General features: G+C 48.6%; 10 protein-coding genes across 10 annotated transcripts; 5 read left to right on the forward strand and 5 right to left on the reverse strand.

Moving 5' to 3' along the window:
* Nucleotides 1-4103: 4103 nt before the first annotated feature.
* On the forward strand, nucleotides 4104-5474 carry PtrM4_053340 (uncharacterized protein; the record flags this gene model as incomplete). Its single annotated transcript, XM_066104995.1, has 1 exon — nucleotides 4104-5474. The coding sequence occupies one exon, from the start codon at nucleotides 4104-4106 to the stop codon at nucleotides 5472-5474; it is 1371 nt and encodes a 456-aa protein (XP_065959559.1).
* A 253-nt stretch (nucleotides 5475-5727) lies between these two features.
* Nucleotides 5728-6702, reverse strand: PtrM4_053350 (DDE-3 multi-domain protein; the record flags this gene model as incomplete). The annotated part of the gene is made up of 1 exon (XM_066104996.1): nucleotides 5728-6702. One exon carries the CDS (start codon nucleotides 6700-6702, stop codon nucleotides 5728-5730), a length of 975 nt encoding a protein of 324 aa, XP_065959560.1.
* A 1518-nt stretch (nucleotides 6703-8220) lies between these two features.
* On the reverse strand, nucleotides 8221-8660 carry PtrM4_053360 (HTH-Tnp-Tc3-2 multi-domain protein; the record flags this gene model as incomplete). Its single annotated transcript, XM_066104997.1, has 2 exons — nucleotides 8221-8337; nucleotides 8397-8660. 2 exons carry the CDS (start codon nucleotides 8658-8660, stop codon nucleotides 8221-8223), a joined length of 381 nt encoding a protein of 126 aa, XP_065959561.1.
* A 213-nt stretch (nucleotides 8661-8873) lies between these two features.
* Nucleotides 8874-9446, reverse strand: PtrM4_053370 (HHT1, Histones H3 and H4; the record flags this gene model as incomplete). The annotated part of the gene is made up of 3 exons (XM_001937063.2): nucleotides 8874-8977; nucleotides 9026-9208; nucleotides 9257-9446. 3 exons carry the CDS (start codon nucleotides 9444-9446, stop codon nucleotides 8874-8876), a joined length of 477 nt encoding a protein of 158 aa, XP_001937098.1.
* Nucleotides 9447-9956: 510 nt separating this feature from the next.
* On the forward strand, nucleotides 9957-10878 carry PtrM4_053380 (Dimer-Tnp-hAT domain containing protein; the record flags this gene model as incomplete). Its single annotated transcript, XM_001937064.2, has 3 exons — nucleotides 9957-10067; nucleotides 10113-10452; nucleotides 10505-10878. The coding sequence occupies 3 exons, from the start codon at nucleotides 9957-9959 to the stop codon at nucleotides 10876-10878; spliced, it is 825 nt and encodes a 274-aa protein (XP_001937099.1).
* A 1030-nt stretch (nucleotides 10879-11908) lies between these two features.
* PtrM4_053390 (DDE-3 multi-domain protein) lies at nucleotides 11909-12883 on the forward strand (the record flags this gene model as incomplete). Its single annotated transcript, XM_066104998.1, has 1 exon — nucleotides 11909-12883. The coding sequence occupies one exon, from the start codon at nucleotides 11909-11911 to the stop codon at nucleotides 12881-12883; it is 975 nt and encodes a 324-aa protein (XP_065959562.1).
* A 304-nt stretch (nucleotides 12884-13187) lies between these two features.
* Nucleotides 13188-14881, reverse strand: PtrM4_053400 (uncharacterized protein; the record flags this gene model as incomplete). The annotated part of the gene is made up of 3 exons (XM_066104999.1): nucleotides 13188-13995; nucleotides 14049-14563; nucleotides 14642-14881. The coding sequence occupies 3 exons, from the start codon at nucleotides 14879-14881 to the stop codon at nucleotides 13188-13190; spliced, it is 1563 nt and encodes a 520-aa protein (XP_065959563.1).
* A 2330-nt stretch (nucleotides 14882-17211) lies between these two features.
* PtrM4_053410 (Grp1-Fun34-YaaH domain containing protein) lies at nucleotides 17212-17858 on the forward strand (the record flags this gene model as incomplete). The annotated part of the gene is made up of 3 exons (XM_001937085.2): nucleotides 17212-17386; nucleotides 17455-17637; nucleotides 17698-17858. The coding sequence occupies 3 exons, from the start codon at nucleotides 17212-17214 to the stop codon at nucleotides 17856-17858; spliced, it is 519 nt and encodes a 172-aa protein (XP_001937120.2).
* A 7-nt stretch (nucleotides 17859-17865) lies between these two features.
* Nucleotides 17866-18060, reverse strand: PtrM4_053420 (uncharacterized protein; the record flags this gene model as incomplete). The annotated part of the gene is made up of 1 exon (XM_066105000.1): nucleotides 17866-18060. The coding sequence occupies one exon, from the start codon at nucleotides 18058-18060 to the stop codon at nucleotides 17866-17868; it is 195 nt and encodes a 64-aa protein (XP_065959564.1).
* Nucleotides 18061-18766: 706 nt separating this feature from the next.
* PtrM4_053430 (BglX, Beta-glucosidase-related glycosidase) lies at nucleotides 18767-21100 on the forward strand (the record flags this gene model as incomplete). The annotated part of the gene is made up of 2 exons (XM_001937086.1): nucleotides 18767-18954; nucleotides 19018-21100. 2 exons carry the CDS (start codon nucleotides 18767-18769, stop codon nucleotides 21098-21100), a joined length of 2271 nt encoding a protein of 756 aa, XP_001937121.1.
* Between the last annotated feature and the right edge of the window lie 61 nt (nucleotides 21101-21161).

Raw genomic sequence — 21161 nt, forward strand, 5'->3', positions numbered from 1 at the left:
ATGGTAAATGCATAGGTATTTCTCGAACATGCCTATCGTTTCCGTCACAGCATCCTCTACTCTGCTCGTCGCGTCCTTCCCTTGCACGGCGATGAGCATCTTTACTAAAAAAAAAGGCGACCGGCTGACCAAGTTTCTAGATCGAGAATTCGTCAGCCGATCTTATCCTGACTTGCCAAATTTGCCATCCTTCTCGGGACATGGGAATCTCCTTACTGTGCCGAAAAGGGGCCATTTCTGACCAAGCAATCTCCTGGAACTGCTTATCACCTTGTTCAATAGCCTTCGAAAACTAGGAAACTATGAGGCTTGCTATTCCACAGGTCTGCTTTACCACTTTCTCTCGCGACTTCTTGCAAACAAGGAAAATACTACCATGGAACGCGCCATTGTACGCTAACGGCGCCTTTTAGATGTTTGAAAAACATCAGTAGACTTTTAATAAGTACATTGAGAGTTGGAGTAATCATTATGTCACATAAGATGATAAGAAACGACCATGATACCCACGACTCGGCTGACTGTACTGCGGACGCATCGACAGTCGTCCGTAGAGACCTCGTAGTTGCTTGAATTATGTCCAGCGAGATGACGAAGTCCGGCCTCTCAGCGGAAGAAAACATGGCGGACGCCGTCGAGAAGGTGCTTGTGAGCGCCGAGCACCCCTTTTACAACTAACTGAATCTCTACAGCGGAGTAGAGTCCGTCGGCCTGATAGGAAATGGCGAACTGGTAGACACGTAAAAGCAAAGGGATGGTTATCGATGTCTGTCGCTTGAACGAGTGCCCTATCGACTTTGGAAACTCTTGATAAACTCGCTGAGCGGACGCCCGTTGATATACTAGTCTACAAAAGTTACAACTACTGGTAGATGTTAGCGTGCGCTGGCGTCTCACTGTTGATAGTAACTGCGCGGAATTACTGCCAGCATAACATCTTGCATACAAGATGTACGAGTCAGCGTCATTGCTGTCACTGACTATAACAATGCAGTGACCAAAGGGCGTACCGTTACCTAGCACTACAACATATAAGCTTATACTTACTAGGAATTATATTGGAGTTTTGTACTTTTTACGTAAAGCACCTACTTAGTCATGTTTCACTTTTAAATTGTTCAAAAGAGTCTATTCGAACCAATTTAGAAGGCCATTTATTCATTTCAAATACACTAGATTTCCTTACTACACATTCCACTCCGCCCTCTAGACTCCAATACTCAACCATGGTCTCGTCCAAATCATATATTTGCGCGCCAATACAACTGTATTTTACACCCAACTATCACAAATTTCATTCCTCCTACAACATCGTCTCACTTGTATGATACCGTCGAACAGTACCTACACTCTCTGTTGGTTTTATCGATCTATCCTATCTCCGCACCAGCCAGTAAGTAGTGTCATTGACGGCCGTCTAGAATATATTAGACTATTTACTAATATGCAATGACCGGCTACGAACTCTGTTGCGGTTTGTGAGGCAAGGGTATTGCGCATGTCACGTGCGCTGTCCTGGCGCTCCTCCCTCCCCTCCATGAGCACCTTCTCCCCTCACCAGCATCAGAGATACGTCATGTAAATAGACCCTGATTATGGCTACATATAAGGTGGCCATGACAGCACAACAACAACAGAACACAATATACTCTGATGACTGCCTCGCGCGGTTACACTTTAATTGACTGCATTGTACTGCAACAAACTCTCTTCTACATTATCTTGCGACCTACATTTCTTTCCAAGTTACTCGCCATCCACAAGAATGAGGATTACTACTCTTCTTCTCAATTTATTTGCCTCTAGCGCGCTAGCCAAGCAATTTTGTATCGGCGGTTGCGTCTCATGCTACTGCGGCGACTATTAATATGAGAATCATCGGTGTCATAGCTGTAGTTGCGATGGGAATTTCGCAAACATACTGTACCGGTGCGGAGAGTGACTCTCCGCTAGTGGGTATAAGGAGGGCTCATCTTCTTATGTAGGGGGGCATCTCATTCTCTTCAACGATAACCGTGGTTATTGTTTTTATCTTTGCTTTCACTTTAGTCAGTCTTTAGGAGTTTTGCGATAATACTATGTATTTCTATGTACTCTGCTCGTGCAATCTGCATCCATCGGTCATTAGCGGCAGCGTGGTCTCACAAAATAATGTAAACAAGTGGGTGAAGAGAATGAGGAAGAAGTTGGTTAATTGATAGAGTCTATCGTAGAGAGCGAATATATATCCTCTTGTTACATAATCAGTGATAAAACGCGCTACTCCTAAGTAGGTGTAGATGCTAACAAATAAGAGACACCGACTACACCTGTACAATACCACAATGCAAAAACCCCGATGACTCCATAAAAGACTTACATCTGGGTTGTGGAGCGTGGAGAGATACCTGTGTACATTAGGAGTAGGTTGTATGTACTGTGGCTGTTTACCCGACGGATTCGTCGTCCTCAATACAATGGCTCTTGTTATTTCATTAGGCCGGCTCTGCATACAGACTAACTTGTACATATGTCAGACAGTAGTTCATACATGCGCAACATCTTAAGAGCTCTTGCATCGATGAAGGACAGTAGACCATGTACTATTTTGGTTGCCATCCGATTGAATTAGCTGACTACCGCTTGTAAGATATTTTCTGAGTTCTTTTCAGCGTACAACAACGACCCGCCTTTCAATGCTGAGGCTCTTTTGCGACTGCGCATAGTGCAATCCTGATCTAAGTTGTAAGTATAGTTCCGAACTGATTCATAGAAAGCACACAGAGTCCAACCCGGGATGATTCGAATTAGAAACTAATGGGTCTGATGCTGAACTTCTCACGTCGTACTGAAGGCTAGAATAGGCGCTTCAAGGGTTTTAACACTATAACTCATCGTTGTTTTTCTTTTCCCTGTCTCTTTCACATGGCCATGGCAACCATGGACCATGTCGGGGTTGTACTTAGGTTGCCCTGCCGGATATCCAGTTCTTTAGAATTTTACGTGGATACAAACATCAGCCCGAACACCTAGCAATCTCTATACGCGCGGATCTACAGAACACAAATCTAAGAATTGTAGCGATGAAAGAGAGAAGTGGGTGACTCTGGAGGTATAGCATATCGTATTAGGTGTCACTATCACAGTCCGCAACAATCAATTAAGTGGGTCCTAGAAGGTTCAGATTGGATTGATTGATTACCGCTTTAAGCCTAGTAGTTACCTATAGGAGTTTAAGCCCTACCTAGATAGGTAAGTGGGTCTAGGAGAGTGACCGGATTGAATTGATTGTTGCGGAGTCTAGTCACTATGAGAACGGCTATCGTAGTGTATACCTGCACGCTCACCCAACACGGATCAAAACTTGTCACATATCGGTCACTTTGCGCTTAATATTTTGTGATTGTTTCGCATCCCTATTAACGCTTTCTCCAGGACGGCCTAAAGGCGTAATTTGCAGATCGAATCGCAGCTCTGACACTGAAGTTGTTGCAAAATTTTTGCGACTGATGGTTGTATCCATGTCTAAATAACTGGATACCCGGTAGGTCGAAACTATGTACATTCATGGCATAGCCATGTGACCGTTGTCGTCGAACTTCGGGGCTGGGTGATCTTGACCTTCTCTTTGGCAGACTCCGCAACAAGCAATCCAGATTGGTTCGATTGATTGACTTGATTAATTAACTCAATTCAATTAATCCAATCAGCTCCTATACAAATTAAGTATTAATTTCAATCTTAGAGATAAAGATTAATTAACATGATCCATGGGCGAGCGGCGCACACGGGCGAGCGGCGCACCCCACCAACTTTACTCACCTTACTGATCTTAATCTACAATGGCTCAACGCAGCGCTACTCAATTACTATCAAATGAAGCAGATATTCAGCTTGCTATCTCATCTATTAATGCGCACCAGATCCAAGGTACCCGTACTGCTGCAGTAGTCTACAACGTAGCCGAAACAACGCTCCGCCGCCGACGCGCTGGTATACCTGCCCGACGCGATTGCCCGCCCAACTCAAGGAAGCTTACCCAGAGAGAAGAGGAGGTGATTATTAGCTATATACTTCAGCTAGATCTGCGTGGATTTGCGCCTACCTACACAGCTGTACGTGATATGGCTGATAAGCTGCTGGCTGCGCGTGGTGGAGAGCAGGTTGGAGTCAACTGGCCATCTACCTTTGTTAAGCGTACAGACAGTCTTCGGACGTGTTTCAACCAAGCGTACGATAGGCAGAGAGCTCTTTGTGAGGATGCAACATTAATAAAGAGGTGGTTTAAGCTTGTAGAAGAGACAAAGGCTGAGCTAGGTATCTGCGATGAGGACGTCTACAACTTTGATGAAGCTGGCTTTATGATGGGCAAGATTACAACGCAGCTAGTTATAACAGGAGCAGAGAGGAGAGGCAGGCCGAAGAGTATTCAGCCAGGCAATCGCGAGTGGGTAACGCTGATCGCTGCTATCAGCGCTGCTGGCTGGTCAGTCCCACCGTTCCTCATCTTCGCTGGCCAGTACCACCTATCAGCCTGGTATAAGGAAGCTGAGATCCCACGCGACTGGGCGATCGCAGTCAGCGATAATGGCTGGACGAATAATGAGCTTGGAGTTGAGTGGCTAAAGCACTTCAACGCTCACACGCAGGCTCGTAGTGTAGGCGCGCGTCGCCTGCTTATTATTGATGGCCATAAGAGCCACCAATCTCTAGAGTTCCAGGAGCTCTGCAAGGAGAACAATATCCATACGCTCTGTATGCCTCCTCACTCATCTCACCTACTCCAGCCACTTGATGTTGGCTGCTTCTCGCCATTGAAGCGCGCGTACAGCCGTGAGGTGGAGAGCCTTATGCGCAACCACATCAACCACATCACCAAGCTAGAGTTTCTGCCAGCGTTCAAGGCAGCATTTGATCAAGCGTTCACGCCAGCCAATATCTGCTCAGCCTTCCGCGGCGCAGGCCTTGTTCCTCTACAACCAGAGGCTGTTCTATCAAAGGTAGATGTACAACTGCGTACACCTACTCCTCCAGCAGCTCTGCCAGAGGCTCCCTGGGTAGCTCAAACGCCGAGCAACGCGCGTGAGCTTGAGGCTCAGTCAAGCCTAATACGTGAGCGCGTGCGCCAGCACAAGAGCTCATCACCAGCTTCAATTATTATGGCGATTGACCAGCTAAAGAAGGGCGCCGAGGTGATGATGCTCTCTGCTGAGCTGATGCGCGATCGGATCTCTAGTCTTGAGAAGGCCAATAGCGCAGCCTCAGAGCGTAGGCGGCGCTCTAAAAGGCGTATACAGAAGCATGGAGTACTCACAAAGGGAGCTGGAGAGGATATACTGGCTCAAAATGAGGCTGACCAGCAGATTGCTCATGAAGAGCGTCAAGGAGGAGCGCGATCAGGCCTCAGCCAGCGGGCTCAAAGGCGCTGCACTAGGTGCAAGGAGACTGGGCACAACTCGCGCACATGCAAGACTGATACTATTAATATAGAGTAATCTACTGTATCAATATCTAGCAATAATATTATCGCGTTGTTGAGATGCATCGCTTTAAAGTTGCAAAAGTTGGTGGGATGCGCCGCTCGCCCGTGTGCGCCGCTCGCCCATGGATCATGTTATAGAAATAGCTCTTATTTTTTTAGAATTATTAAATCGCTTTTGTGGGTTGCGCATTAAGGTGTAATCGTTCGCATTTGTATGGTATCATCTACCTATAGAAACGTACTGTGGCATCCATTTAAAAGCACAATTAATAGGGATAGCCACACCTATGGAACCAGCTTCTGCAGTTAATATTACAGCACACCAGCTGCGCTGCATACTCAAGAAAGACCCCAAAGTCAATGAAGTTCTCCGCTTGCGCTGAATTCCTTTTCATCCACCCCTTGAGCTGCTTAAAGCTCTTCTCGATGGGGTTGAAATCTGGTGAGTATGGCGGCAGATACTCAAGGAGTACTCCAGCACTTTGGCAAAGCACCCGTACACGCTCTGATCGATGGATGGAGGCGTTATCAAGCACGATTACTGAGGCTGGCCCTGGGTGAGGATTGCAGAACGGCAGCACTTGAAACTCTAAGAAGTCTTCTAGGATCTCAGATGTAATCGCGCCTTGAAAGATCTTATAGCTTATGTAGCCATCTATCGTCATGGCTGGCAGCAGCGACCACCGTTCTGATCGCCTGAAGCTGTGTGATAGCTCCACCGGCTCCCCGATTGGAGACCAGCCATACTTGCGGTCGCCCGTACGCTCATTGCAGGCGCTCTCGTCCAACGCAACGATCTGCTCCGCCTTATAGTGTTGCGCCATCCTGGCAAGATAGAGGCGGCGGAGTGGCTCACTCTGCTCCTTTGCCCGCTTTGTTGCAAGCTTGCGAGACCATCTCATCTTCTCTAGCTCTCGGTAAACGCTCGCAAGGCTTATCCTAACGTCGTACTCGTCGTACAAGAAGTCCCTCATCTCATCCATGTATGCGCCCGGTGAGCCATTGAGGTATGCCTGAAGGCCTTCGCGCTGAGCTTGCCGGAGTATAGATGGCCGCCCAAGTCGAACGCAGCGCGGCGGATAAGGCACGCCCCAAAACTCTAAGCTCAACCTCAGCTTTGCTACTGTGTTACGGCTCGCACCTGTAGCTCTAGAGATGGCTCGATCACTTTCGCAGGCAGCAATTCGGTCGAGGATAGCCTGGAGAACAGCGGGCTGCAAGCGGTGGCCGGTGCCTGGCATCGCGATGAGATGGGCTCGAGAAAATTGCAACACCAAAAACGCGAGTCAGTAGAGGCGATCGCAGCAAACAATGAACTTCAAATACGTTGTGGGTGTTAGAAAGCGTGGCTGCATCGATTTACTAACAAATTACTATAGGAGTTGATGTTCTTGGCCACCAAGCCAACCAGATCCAGGTGGCTCAAGGTATTTCGAGAAACACCCATATCAGCCCACAACAAGAGCTAGAGCTTGTGAGATATATCAAAACGCTCACAGAGAGAGGCCTTCCTCCTACAAGAGAGATGATCAGGAATTTCTCATCAGAAGTAGCCCATCAGCAGCTCAGCGAGAGCTGGGTTACTCGTACGCTGGCAAATGGGTCGGGGTGTGGTTGGGGTTGGGTTAGAAATTTTGCGACCCCAACCCAACCCCAACCCATTTGTCAGCGCCAAGCTTAGGGTTGGGTTGGGGTTGGGTTGGGGTCGCACGGACCATGGGTTAGGGTTGGGTTATAGTAAAAAAATTGCAAGATGTATAATATAGATTTCAATAAAAGAAAAGTTTATATAGTATCACAGTAGATTAACACAGTGTACAGAGGTGGCTTTCAAAAGTAATTGCTGACAGGGGTGTCTTGAATTTAGCCGAAATACTACCGAAACAGAGACAGATCAGTCTCAACGTTCTCTTGGCAGACCTCTGCCTTCCTTATACTCATTCCCACCATCGAGTTCAATGATCTTTTGAACATGGATAGGAATCCTCTCTATCCATGCCTGGATCTGTGACTGTGGAAGATCACTCCAGGCCTGCTGCCATGCTTTTGTGGCCTCTCCTCTATTCTTTGGAGCGCCTTTCTTAGTAGTTCTTCTCTTCAACCATGACCACGCTGGTTCAATAGCGTTAAGATCAGGTGAGTTACCACACCAGAAGAGCTTCTCCACACCCTCTCGTTGGTAGATGAGATTCTAGGCGTGGTGAGCATGAGAGGGAGCCTTATCTTCTTGAACAAGAGTACCTAGTCTCTCTCTCATACACTTCTTAGCGAAGGGGATAAGCTTTGGGAGAAGGACCCCAGTTTGATACCGCCACCAATCAATACCACCTTTATCACTACCACGAGTGAGCTTCCCGTTCTCCTTAGTCCATCTCCATTGAGGAGCTCTACCAGGCTTATTTCTTAAGCCTATCCTCTTTATGCCCGTAGTAAGCTCCCACTCCTCTCTTATAATAGGCTCTAGAACCTCATTTATCTCATCGATCTTAAGAGCTGCATCTCTCTTCTCTTGAGCTGTCTCTGGCCTCCATACATGGGAGGGACCTTTGTAATTATACGTGAAGCAGCCCCAGAACATGAACTCAGAGTATCCCTTCCACCTCTCTCGTATCACAGATCTTGTAAAAGCCTCATCTGCCTTTCTCCACACTCGATACCCACCACGACGGTGGTTCAGCACAACAGAGGTCTTATCCGACTAGATAACGTTCTTCTAGTCCTCAAGAGTCTAGTGCTGATAAGCGAGACACCAGTCAAGTCTATCTTGTCTCATCTTCCTCGTCAACCCAGGCTTCCTCGTCGGCTTGGTCTTCTTGTATCCTGCTGCCTTGAGAACTCTCCACACTGTGGTAGAAGAGACGTCGTGACCGTAGAGACTAAGATCACCAGCTATGTCAGCACAGCTCTTCTCTCGTCCATAACGGTCACGGCGTACTTTCTCAACAGTAGCTTCATGGATAGCCTCTTGCTTGCGTGGGCGGCCTGAGCGAGGAGCATCCTCAAGATATTCAGGAAGAATCTTCAAGGTTGGTCCATTTGGCTCAAAGCCTCGCTGGCAGGCACGGCTATAGATAGAGTCGATAGTGCGTGGAGAGATGCCTAGGATCTCACTAATCTGACTCGTTGATCTACCCACAAAGCGGGACTTTAAAGTGAGAATAGCGGCACGTGTAGAGATATCTGTATAACGAGGAGCCATTGTAACAGTAAAGAAACACCAAAGAAAGCAAGTTTACTGCTTTCTCCAGCTTCAAAAAACTCCGAAGGTGCCAAGAAATGTCGGGCCGAATACCAACCGCGCTAGCAATTACTTTTGAAAGCCACCTCTGTAGCATTAACTAGTTTCATTTATAATATACAGAGGCTTCGCCAGCTAGCATTTAAGCACGTGTATCTAGATATATCTTATAATCTAGAGAAAAGCTAGTAACTCGCGCGCAAAGTAGCGCCTAGCCAATTGAGAATCCTTCTCTTGAATAGTAACCCTCTTTGCGTGAATAGCATTGATGTTGCAGTCTATAAAAGTTATTAAATGAAAAATAGTATAGGGTAGATAGACTATACCCTCAAAATAACCAACTAAGAAAGCTTCTGTAGCTTCCTGAAGAGCTTCGATTGCAGATCGTTGAAAGCGGATATCGGCCTTGTGCACCTGTGCAAATTCGCGCACTACGCGGGAAAAGGGGAGTTTTCGCAAGAGTAGTTCAAAACCTCTCTGGTATCTCTTGATTTCCCGTAATGCGACAGCTAAGCTAAATTAGAAAATAGCTGTGATAAACGACTGTGATAACCTACTGCCGGCCTTAAACTTGCGCTTCTTCTTAACAGCTACAGGTGCCTTTCGCGTAGACTTTCCTGCTACTTGACGTCTAGCCTTACTAGCAAGGGCCTTCTGAGCCGGCTTGCCGCCAGTAACTGTCTTGCCATCAGGACCACCCCGGCCGGCTTTACCGGTGACCTTAGGCCGTGGTTTTGTCCTTGCCATTGCGTAGTAGAGTAGATGATGAACGTAGGCGACGTATGTGATTAATTACTGTGATAAATGTGGTCGACAATTAAGAAAGTAGTAGGCTGAAAGAGTTAGGTAGCTGGAAAGTTTGGGCGACGGCAATTTCCCGATTTCCGCACTAGTAAAGGCAGCAGCGCACGGACTGCATGACGTAATTTGCTGTTTCACGATCGCATACAACCATTTCTGTTGCAAAATCAGTAGCGAGCATATCATACAAACGTGTTAAACTGCTGTGATAAACGCCGAGCTCGCGCATGCGTGCAGCCCAAAAATGAAGGAATCATCGATGTGTTGATCATTTTGGGTAATTTCCGCGTTTTCGCGCTAGCGCAGGCAGCAGCGCACGGACTATTTCTAGGTGAGCATAATGCTGTCTACCCATTTCTCCAGCCCCTGACGCCCAGTAACTCCCAACACCTAATAACTCTCTTTACTACATTGAAAACACCCCATTTACAACAGCGCATTATCACAGTCCCCGCCATGCCTGTCGCGAAAGAGCAAGTCGGCGACGTACCTGAAGGCCTAGTTCCAGCCATCAAACTTGAACCTCCGCCTGGGTTCGAACAAGATGAGTGGGAGCAGCTTACCGATGTAATAATCACAGCCATTTATCACAGCTTATGCTAATATAAGCAGGGATTTGCGTGTGAAGCTGACGAGATTGACGGTATCTTAGATCAAAGAGGTAGTGGGGGTTCACGAAAAGGCCGACCTATCAATTTGAGCGTCCCCTATACTGGCTCTCTGAGTGGTAGCGCCCGTGCTATTGCTCAACGTGAACGCAAAGCTCTTTTCGATAAAGAGGAGAAGGTACTTGAAAGCGTTAGAACAGCCGACCGCTCCGCGAAGTACCAACTGAAGAAATCGCTTTTGCAACAGCCTAAGTATAAATTAGCAAATAGTGCTAGACAGGCTAAGCTGCTAGAGAAAGAGTGGGATATACTTTCAGAGAAGCGGTTTACCCAGAAAAAGTCTGGTAAGTTATCACAGCTGTTTATCATAGACATCTGCTAATAGACTATCCCAAGTGGCGAAGGATATACTAGCAATACCAATTGCTCAGGTTGGGGTTGAAAGAGTTTTCAATGTTGCTAAGGATGTTATTGGTAGTCGGAGGCACCGACTATCTGCCCGGACAATACAGCAGATAATGGTTCTTAAGGATACAATATCTCAAGAGGAAGAACAGGGTCTAGACTACCTAGTTGCTCAATTAGGGGAGGATGGAGAGCCAATTGACGAGGTTAATGATCTTTTTGAGCTTCCAGCCTCGTTAGAGCATACCTTCGATATAGATGAGGAGAACCAGACTACAGAAGAAGAGTCGGAGGAAGAGGTCCAGGAGGAGCGTCAATTGCCACCTCGAAAGCGCCAGCGTCCTCAGCGCTACCGTGATAATTAGCTGTGTTAATATATCTCGTTTTATGTATCTACTATATCATCAACGTGTACACATTATCTTAATTAAGTGTTGTTCCGTTAAAGTACCCAAAAAATATAACCCAACCCCAACCCAACCCAACCCAACCCAAGCCCAACCCTACCACTTGGTCTGTGCGACCCCAGCCCAGCCCTAACCCATGGTCTGTGCGACCCCAGCCCAGCCCTAACCCATGGTCTGTGCGACCCCAACCCAACCCTAACCCATGGTCTGTGCGACCCCAACCCAACCCCAACCCAAGACTGGGTATACCCAACCCATTTGCCAGCGTAATATTGCAGTTACGCAGTGCTAGAGATTAGTACTAGTTTTATAGCGTCGTAAGCGTTGAGTGTAGTTATAAGGTTTAGTCGCTTAATTGCTAGCAATGAGATTAACTAGGTGTCAGAATATGGGCATATTTTGGGTGGTGGACAAAATCCGGGTGTTTGGAGCTGTGGATTCTGTGGATCAGTTAAATTAGTCAGCGCGCACAATCCACCGCGACCCAATTGATCGAACAGCGTTGGACAAGAACAACACACGACATCAGACCAGAACAATACAATCGATCCCCATCATATTATTATACTATTATCCCCGTCTTTGATAACCCATCACAATCTGACACTAGGAGATTATTAGGGCTTAGCACAACGTTACGTGAACGTCTAGCGGTTAGCGGTTAGCGGTTAGCGTTGTATAGTTTACTAACAATTAATCTTATAAACGAAATAAAACTAAGTACGGAGGTGGCTTTCAAAAGTTCTTGCCGACAGGGGTGTCTTGATTACTACCGAAGTACTATGGGTGTTTCTCGAAATACCTTGAGCCACCTGGATCTGGTTGGCTTGGTGGCCAAGAACATCAACTCCTATAGTAATTTGTTAGTAAATCGATGCAGCCACGCTTTCTAACACCCACAACGTATTTGAAGTTCATTGTTTGCTGCGATCGCCTCTACTGACTCGCGTTTTTGGTGTTGCAATTTTCTCGAGCCCATCTCATCGCGATGCCAGGCACCGGCCACCGCTTGCAGCCCGCTGTTCTCCAGGCTATCCTCGACCGAATTGCTGCCTGCGAAAGTGATCGAGCCATCTCTAGAGCTACAGGTGCGAGCCGTAACACAGTAGCAAAGCTGAGGTTGAGCTTAGAGTTTTGGGGCGTGCCTTATCCGCCGCGCTGCGTTCGACTTGGGCGGCCATCTATACTCCGGCAAGCTCAGCGCGAAGGCCTTCAGGCATACCTCAATGGCTCACCGGGCGCATACATGGATGAGATGAGGGACTTCTTGTACGACGAGTACGACGTTAGGATAAGCCTTGCGAGCGTTTACCGAGAGCTAGAGAAGATGAGATGGTCTCGCAAGCTTGCAACAAAGCGGGCAAAGGAGCAGAGTGAGCCACTCCGCCGCCTCTATCTTGCCAGGATGGCGCAACACTATAAGGCGGAGCAGATCGTTGCGTTGGACGAGAGCGCCTGCAATGAGCGTACGGGCGACCGCAAGTATGGCTGGTCTCCAATCGGGGAGCCGGTGGAGCTATCACACAGCTTCAGGCGATCAGAACGGTGGTCGCTGCTGCCAGCCATGACGATAGATGGCTACATAAGCTATAAGATCTTTCAAGGCGCGATTACATCTGAGATCCTAGAAGACTTCTTAGAGTTTCAAGTGCTGCCGTTCTGCAATCCTCACCCAGGGCCAGCCTCAGTAATCGTGCTTGATAACGCCTCCATCCATCGATCAGAGCGTGTACGGGTGCTTTGCCAAAGTGCTGGAGTACTCCTTGAGTATCTGCCGCCATACTCACCAGATTTCAACCCCATCGAGAAGAGCTTTAAGCAGCTCAAGGGGTGGATGAAAAGGAATTCAGCGCAAGCGGAGAACTTCATTGACTTTGGGGTCTTTCTTGAGTATGCAGCGCAGCTGGTGTGCTGTAATATTAACTGCAGAAGCTGGTTCCATAGGTGTGGCTATCCCTATTAATTGTGCTTTTAAATGGATGCCACAGTACGTTTCTATAGGTAGATGATACCATACAAATGCGAACGATTACACCTTAATGCGCAACCCACAAAAGCGATTTAATAATTCTAAAAAAATAAGAGCTATTTCTATACATATAGAACTATCTTAGGAAGTTAACCTGTTATAATCGCATAACGTTGTAGTGTTGTACATAGGGCTATCCAAATAGACTATTGTTGCAGCGCATTTGAAACGCCTGAAAAACCTCAACACTATAGCGGGCACGGGCCGCTGTCACCAAAAACGCTCAGGCCACTAAGCTTCAAGCATTCTCGCCATCATCCTCCACAACACTGCTAGACGGTTCAACCACCAATTTCTTGCGCGCAATCTCTTCTCTTTTCTTACAACGTTCGACTCGTCTCCAGTTACGATCTGTGAGACCCTGGTACCCAGCTTGCCATTCTTTTGCAGTGTTTTGTAGCGTGAAAAACCAGCCAGGAGGCTGCTTGAAATGCTGCGTCCACAACTTCAAGATATCACCAGATGGCTGCATCAAGAGGTTGATATCCATAGCTCCGTCAATAACAAGAGTCTTATAAAGCTCGTTAATGTCCTCTCCAACTGTAGGAAATTTTAACTTAAGGTAGTTAAAGAAATTACTAGTATGCTCGTTAATCTCCTGCTCATGATCATATCGGATAGGCGCCCACTGAGATGCACTAGATACCTCAGCTCTTGTTATCGTTGGTGCAGCTGCCTGCAAGTTAGACTCCTGTTGAGGTTGCCTGTTCATCCGCTCAAGCTGTCCAACGATGAGCAGTTTTGTTAAGCTTTTGATATCATCGTCGCCATCTCCAGCCGCCCGCAACTTGCGCGTTTTCTCATGCACCCGCAGGTCCTTTGCTCTCAAAATTGCAAGCCGTACATCATCAGATGGCTCATCGTACGTTGCCCTTCTCGCTGTAATTGCTCTTGCCCACATGGAGATAATGTTGCCGTTGACAAAGAGGTGATCTTCGAAGCGCGCTGGCTGCCTCGCTGTTGGCGCCATCCAGCAGCAATAAGGATAGTTCTCGCAATGGGTATCTGTACAGCGCCATCTATCCCGGATAGCAATAGCATGCCCGCTACCTGCTTGTTCAGCTGCTATTACACCAGCAAGCCCCTCCTCTTGAATCACCGTTGCGGTGCGTCGACGAGGACCGTCGACAACCGTTGGCAACGGCTGCTGCTCCCTGGAATTTCAGCCAAGATGAGCTCGAAATCGACGTTTACTGGCTCGCTGACATAGTTATCAACCTCTACAACAAGGCGCTGAAAGCTATTCCACGTTGCATCAACACCTCGCCGCAATCGCTTTATCGCGCGCTCGCGTTTGGCCTGCTTAGCTGGGTAAACAACAGTGCAAACAGATGAGATCTTCGCTCTTTTTGGCCGTAATTCTGCAACAACGTCATCTACCCACTGCCATAGGTCGTCGAAATGCAGCGAGTACAGCCGTACGCCGTGCTCGCTATCGGCAGCTTCAGGAATAAAGTGTTTCTCCATATCACCACCAAGGCAAGCCCTCCACCTAACGCGCAGTACAGGATTAACCTCATCCTCTAGCGCTTGCGATGAGCGAGGCAGCCATGGAGTGCCTTCTTGACGTCGGTACGCTGGCTCTCCCTCATCCTCAACACTACCGGCAGCGCCCTTAGCAGCGATCTCATCCTCATCCTCAGGCAGCGGATCGCCATCTCCATCCTCGAAAGTATCCTCATCCTCGCCAACGATATCTTCAGCTTGCGCGGAGGCAGCTGTTTGGGTGGCTTGCAGCTCAGGCTCGGACAACGGGCTTTGACGGCGCGGCGGGGCAGTCGCTGGAGGCGACGGCAGCGCCTCACGGCGGACACGTTTAGGCGTTAAATGGGTAGGATTTTGTCTAGTTGCTGGCGCTCTACGCTTCTGGGAGGACGGGTTAACGCCTTGATCGAATGGCTGCTTCGGCTTACGCTGGCGCTTGGGCGGCATCCCAACAGCAGCTAGATTGAGCTCGCAACAAGCTCCACACAAACAAAACGCTATACACGAACGATTTAGAGTACAGGACTAGCTTCATGGGCTTCTGGAGGTGGGAAACGGCTGCTGCATTAATTTACTAACAAATTACTATGGGAGTTGATGTTCTTGGGCACCAAGCTAACCAGATCCAGGCGGCTCAAGGTATTTCGAAAACCACAATAACTCGGACCGAATGACGGATGATGAACCGAGGTCTGGCCAAGGAGGGCCGGATGATGCCGCTAATTAGCGCGTGACCAGCGACCAGATCACAGGTAGCGAACAGAACACCACAACAGTGACATCTCAATCATTTGAAATTATCGCATCGCATGAATGCTTTCATAAGAGTGACGTGTACCAGGCTGTGGCGCATTGGAAGCATAAAGAGAAGATGACTTTACTCAACTTCCATGGACTGACCTCGGGAGGGTCTCGGTTGTTGGACCAAGTTCTCAGGTACCTTGGCAGTCAGGTACATGAGGGGTAATCCTCACACGTTCATCAATGATGGTCATCTCTCGTCGTCGTTGCGCTTCATCTCTCGCAACATAAAAAGTGCGATTTATCCACCATAACCGTTATGTACAGACGCTTTTCGATTACCAGCACTACATTCAGGACTAGAGATACGAAAATATGTTTCAAAGTCAAACGCGATGAGCTTCTATCGAGAGCCGCATTTGCAACTACCGCGGAAGTAATCAGGGGTACAGTCCATTCGTTCAAAGACGGTATGGCAACCCGTATCTGGATTCTCACACAGCCAACCCTAATCCGTGGGCGATTAGGCATGCTACATGCCTCAACCCCCTTATTTATGACGTACCACACTCAGCACAGGTGATCAGCCAGGTCATACTGGCAGACACGTTGGTGACACAATGCGTGGTTCGTTTGTGGTTTATTTACGGTTCGATTACGTCTGCCCCAAAGATGTAGCATACGTTTGACCTGGAAGCGTCGTGCGCGACACCCTGCAGATTCGTACAAATCCGAGAAGCCGAGATTACAGCTGAAAATGTAACGACTGCGTCCGAATAGGTTAGACGTTCTCTTCGGTCGCAAGTTCGTTGCGTCGGTGTAATCCTTTGAAGACTTTTGGGTGCGGTAATTCTGGTGCGTCCGAACAGACGAAGAACAAATTGGAGAACACTGTAGAGATCGTCTTACAATTCGTAGAAGACATACAACAAGATGAAGATACCGTGGCAAGGAAGAGTAGCGGTCAAAGTCAATGAACAACAAATCATGCCGGTGCCCAGGAGAAGTGAGGCTAAAGATGACAAGAGAGATGAGATACAAATGACCCCGAGAGCAGTCCGTGAGCGAGTCATGCGGCAGTGGCGCTCAGAGGTGCTCTTTTAGTAGCATAGGTAAGAGTGGAAAACGCTCGGTAGAGCTCGTCAAAATCATGTAATCGATGGTTCTCCAGTTTGGCACGCCTTTAGTAGCATATGCAAACACCGCGCTAAGCTACTATGAATAATAAAGATCCACTCACTACAGATAGCATACGTGATGCCAGCAGGTTCACGAGTACTTACGATTGTACGGAGTGTGCTCACGTGCCATCGAACGGGGACTCGAACAACGGCACGACGAGTACTGTGTACAGATGGTATCGGTTGGCTATGGATATACATTGCCTTAGAAGGCTAGAGAGATCGCCACCCTCATTAGGTATATGGGCTACAATGCCCAATTTTGCCCCACTAGCCTGACAGAGAGGGGCAACGAGAATGTAAGAAACGTTACGGCTCACTAAATCAAATGGCCAAGTGGACGTTGTATGAAGTGGTAAATATTGTAACCAGAATTATAATTATATAGAACTCCCAATCCGCCCTCTTTCGTTCTCTACTTGTTTACCGTTCCTTGTGTCATGTTGTCTGCCGAGTCCGTCGCCGCGGAACGAAATGCTTAACGAGGCTTGATCTGCCGTCTCTACCCTTGTGCACCGCCCCTAGTGCAACGCCACAATGCCAATCACGTTGAAACTAACTCAACAGCCCGTGTCTGACGCATACACTACAGCAGATACAGGTATATATGCGGAGAAACCTGGGGTAGTGGTGTCCGGAGTCTGGAAGTTGCCTCGGTTTGACGTCGAAAAGACGGCGACAGTGCCGTAAAGGCTGTGGTCTTCGCACTTCCGACGGAGCTGGGCGGAAGCCGTGGTTGACATATAGTAACGGCGATGCGCGTACAATAAAACACTGTACAGATTTTGCATACTTTGCTACGTCTTCTTGCAGTCATTTAACCATTGAGCCGAGGAACGCATACCTTTCGACGTCATGTCAGACACTGCCAAGATGGACCACGAGATGACCGAACACAATAATGTGGGCATTGCAGGAAATGGCGCTGCTCTTAGTCGCCAAGTTACCGTGGCTTTGACTCCAGAACAATATGAGCGTCTATTCTTCCAGCCGAATGGCCCTCGTCGTGGCGACCTCGCGAAGAAATTCGGTGAGTACTCATTTGAAACCTGGCCATCGAATGTGCCACAAGTGGCTCGCGAGACTCACTGTCGACAGCGAACCCGACCTTGCTTGGACTAGTTGGCTTTCTTGTGCCATATACCTCCACTATCCTCATCCTCTGCGGTTTTCAGGGCGCTGTTGCTCCACAGAGTTTGGTCGGCCTCAGTGGTGACTACTACTTCTTTGGTGCCCTTGCTATGGTTCTCGCCGGAATTGCAGAGTTCATCCTCGGTAACAGTATGTATCACCTATTTCTGCAGTCTTCTATTTTCTTCCCATACTGATACGCGCATCCAGCATTTCCCATGGCCGTCTTCCTCATTTATGGGAGCCATTGGGCTAGCTTGGCATACCAACAAGACCCTACTCACCAAACAACTTCTGCCTTTAGAGAATTAGGCGGAGCAACGGGTGCCGCTTATAATTCATCTCAAGGCTTCCACAACGTATCGATGTAAGCTCACCTCATACTGTCCCCGGTTCCCGGCCCGCCACTGACAATCGAACAGGGTACTTGCTAGCTTTATCTTTCTTCTTGGTACCCTCCGCGTGAACGTATTCTTCGCCTTGACCTTCTTTGGTCTCGTCATGCTCTTCTCTTTCATTGCCGCTGCGGATTTCGCCATCCCACATGCGAAAACCGAGGCCGACATTGAACATATCAACAAATTGCTGCATATAGGCGGCGGGTTCGGCTTTCTCGGGTTGATTTCTGGTTGGTATCTTGCGATTCTTACAGCCTGCGAAGCTGTGGGCATTCCGTGCCCACTACCCGTCTTCGATCTGAGCAGCAGAGTCTTTCCAAACAAAAACAGGGCCGACCAAGTCGCTGAACATTGAGCGGGCCTGTTTTCCTTGAAAGCCAACCCGAGGCGATAGTACATCATCTCTTTATGCAACACTCAACAATAAGACATCACCCTTAAGTCATCTTATGACTGTATTCCGGGATTTCGACTGCCGGAGGATACGGACGCGTCTTAGAGAGGGATTGGCTCAACCAACATTAAGCGAGAAATAAAGCCTGACGTAAATGATCCGATATTGGTGTGACGTGAGGATCATTTTCGTCTTGAACCCGGCGGCTGAATGTCGTATATTTGAGCGAGTCGATTGGGGAACATGGCTGCGCGGATCCAGGGCCTAAATGCGCGGGATGGCGGGGTAGCAGGGGATCTTCCATCCAACATCCTCATCAAGCGGCATAGTAGCGCCATTTCGGTTATAAACACGGCTGACATGGTACTTGGCAGCTGTATATATGTATCTACGATGGAGAACGAAATGCGGTGTACATGCTCGATAGCCCCCGCAAGCGGTGCGTTACTTGGGTATCTTGCCGCCAGATTACAACTCGTTACTCATGATGCATCTCTTGGGTCTGGTGCTCTTCGGAGCATCATTGGTCCCCAGCGCCTACGCCATTGGCCCTGACTGTGTGAATGGTCCCTTGAAATCCAACGCTATCTGCGATGTGACTGCTTCACCTGCGAAGCGGGCTGCAGCCCTGGTTGCAGCCATGCAGACACAAGAGAAGCTTGACAACCTCGTAAGGTATGTTTTGCTTCGGACATCTGATGTATCAGCCTGAAGCATTTACTAACAAAGAACTTACAGCAAGTCTAAAGGAGTTGCGCGACTTGGGCTCCCGGCTTACAACTGGTGGGGTGAAGCACTACACGGTGTGGCAGGGGCACCGGGAATCAACTTCACTGGACCTTACCGCACTGCAACGTCTTTCCCAATGCCTCTCCTCATGTCAGCAGCGTTCGATGACGATTTGATCCATCAGATCGCCATCGTCATCGGAAACGAGGCTCGAGCATTTGGTAATGGCGGCATCGCCCCTGTGGACTTCTGGACTCCAGACATCAACCCATTCCGGGATCCTCGCTGGGGTCGTGGTTCAGAGACGCCAGGAGAAGACATCCTGCGAATCAAAGGCTACACAAAGAGTCTGCTCTCTGGACTTGAAGGTGATAAGGCGCAAAGGAAGATCATCGCCACGTGCAAACATTACGTGGGCTACGACATGGAGGACTGGAACGGCACTGATCGCCACAGTTTCGATGCCAAGATTACTACACAAGATCTTGCGGAGTACTTCATGCCTCCTTTCCAACAGTGCGCACGAGACTCGAAAGTTGGCTCGTTCATGTGCAGCTACAACGCGGTCAACGGTGTCCCCACATGTGCCGATACCTACGTTCTCGAAGACATCCTGCGCAAGCATTGGAACTGGACGGACAGCAACAACTACATTACCAGTGACTGTGAGGCGGTGAAAGATATCTCCCTGAGGCACAAATACGTAGCGACACTCCAAGAAGCTACGGCGATTGCTTTCAACAACGGCATGGATCTCAGCTGCGAATACAGTGGATCGTCGGATATTCCTGGTGCTTTTAGTCAAGGCCTGCTGAACGTTTCAGTCATTGACAGGGCTCTCACAAGACAGTACGAGGGACTGGTTCACGCCGGTTACTTTGACGGGGCTGCGGCAACATATGCTAACCTGGGCGTCCAGGATATCAACACACCAGAGGCTCAGAAACTTGTGTTGCAAGTCGCTGCCGAGGGACTTACGTTGCTTAAAAACGACGACACGCTTCCGTTATCTCTTAAGAGTGGATCGAAGGTAGCGATGGTCGGCTTCTGGGCGAATGACAGCTCTAAGCTTTCCGGTATCTACAGCGGTCCAGCACCTTATTTGCACAATCCGGTGTATGCTGGTAACAAGCTTGGTCTGGACATGGCCGTGGCTACGGGACCAATCCTCCAGAAATCCGGAGCTGCAGACAACTGGACCACTAAGGCGCTCGATGCGGCAAAGAAATCAGACACCATTCTCTACTTTGGTGGCTTGGATCCCTCAGCTGCTGCAGAAGGTTCCGATCGTACAGACATCAGCTGGCCAAGCGCTCAAATCGACCTCATCACCAAGCTGGCTGCTCTTGGCAAACCGCTAGTTGTCATCGCACTGGGTGACATGGTCGACCACATGCCAATACTCAACATGAAAGGAGTCAACTCGTTGATCTGGGCGAACTGGCCCGGTCAGGACGGCGGAACAGCTGTCATGCAGGTCATCACCGGTGAACACGCGATTGCTGGACGTCTACCAATTACCCAGTACCCCGCCAAGTACACCCAATTGTCCATGTTGGACATGAATCTGCGCCCTGGTGGTAACAACCCCGGCCGAACCTACCGTTGGTACAACGAATCCGTTCAGCCATTTGGTTTTGGTCTGCACTACACCAAGTTTGCGGCCAAATTCGGCAGTAATTCAAGTCTCACCGTGAACATTCAGGATATCATGAAGTCCTGCACCAAAGATCACCCAGACCTGTGCGATGTGCCTCCGATTGAGGTCGCGGTGACGAACAAGGGTAATAGGACCTCTGACTTTATCGCATTGGCGTTCATCAAGGGCGAGGTTGGGCCTAAGCCTTACCCTCTGAAGACATTGGTATCATATGCCAGATTGAGAGATATTTCGGGTAGCCAGACTAAAACGGCATCACTCGCGCTCACGCTTGGTACTTTGTCAAGGGTTGATCAGTCGGGTAATTTGGTTGCTTACCCGGGAGAGTATACGCTGCTTCTTGATGAGCCCACTCAGGCAGAGTTGAAGCTTACGATTACGGGTGAAGAGACAGTCCTGGATCATTGGCCTCAGCCGCCAGCTTCCAAGTGAGCTGGAAAGAAGTTGGTAGTGGGATTGAGTAGCAATCACCTTATATGAGACAGTTACAATT

Source organism: Pyrenophora tritici-repentis, chromosome 10 (genome assembly GCF_003171515.1).
Source record: "Pyrenophora tritici-repentis strain M4 chromosome 10, whole genome shotgun sequence".
Lineage (NCBI taxonomy): Eukaryota > Fungi > Ascomycota > Dothideomycetes > Pleosporales > Pleosporaceae > Pyrenophora > Pyrenophora tritici-repentis.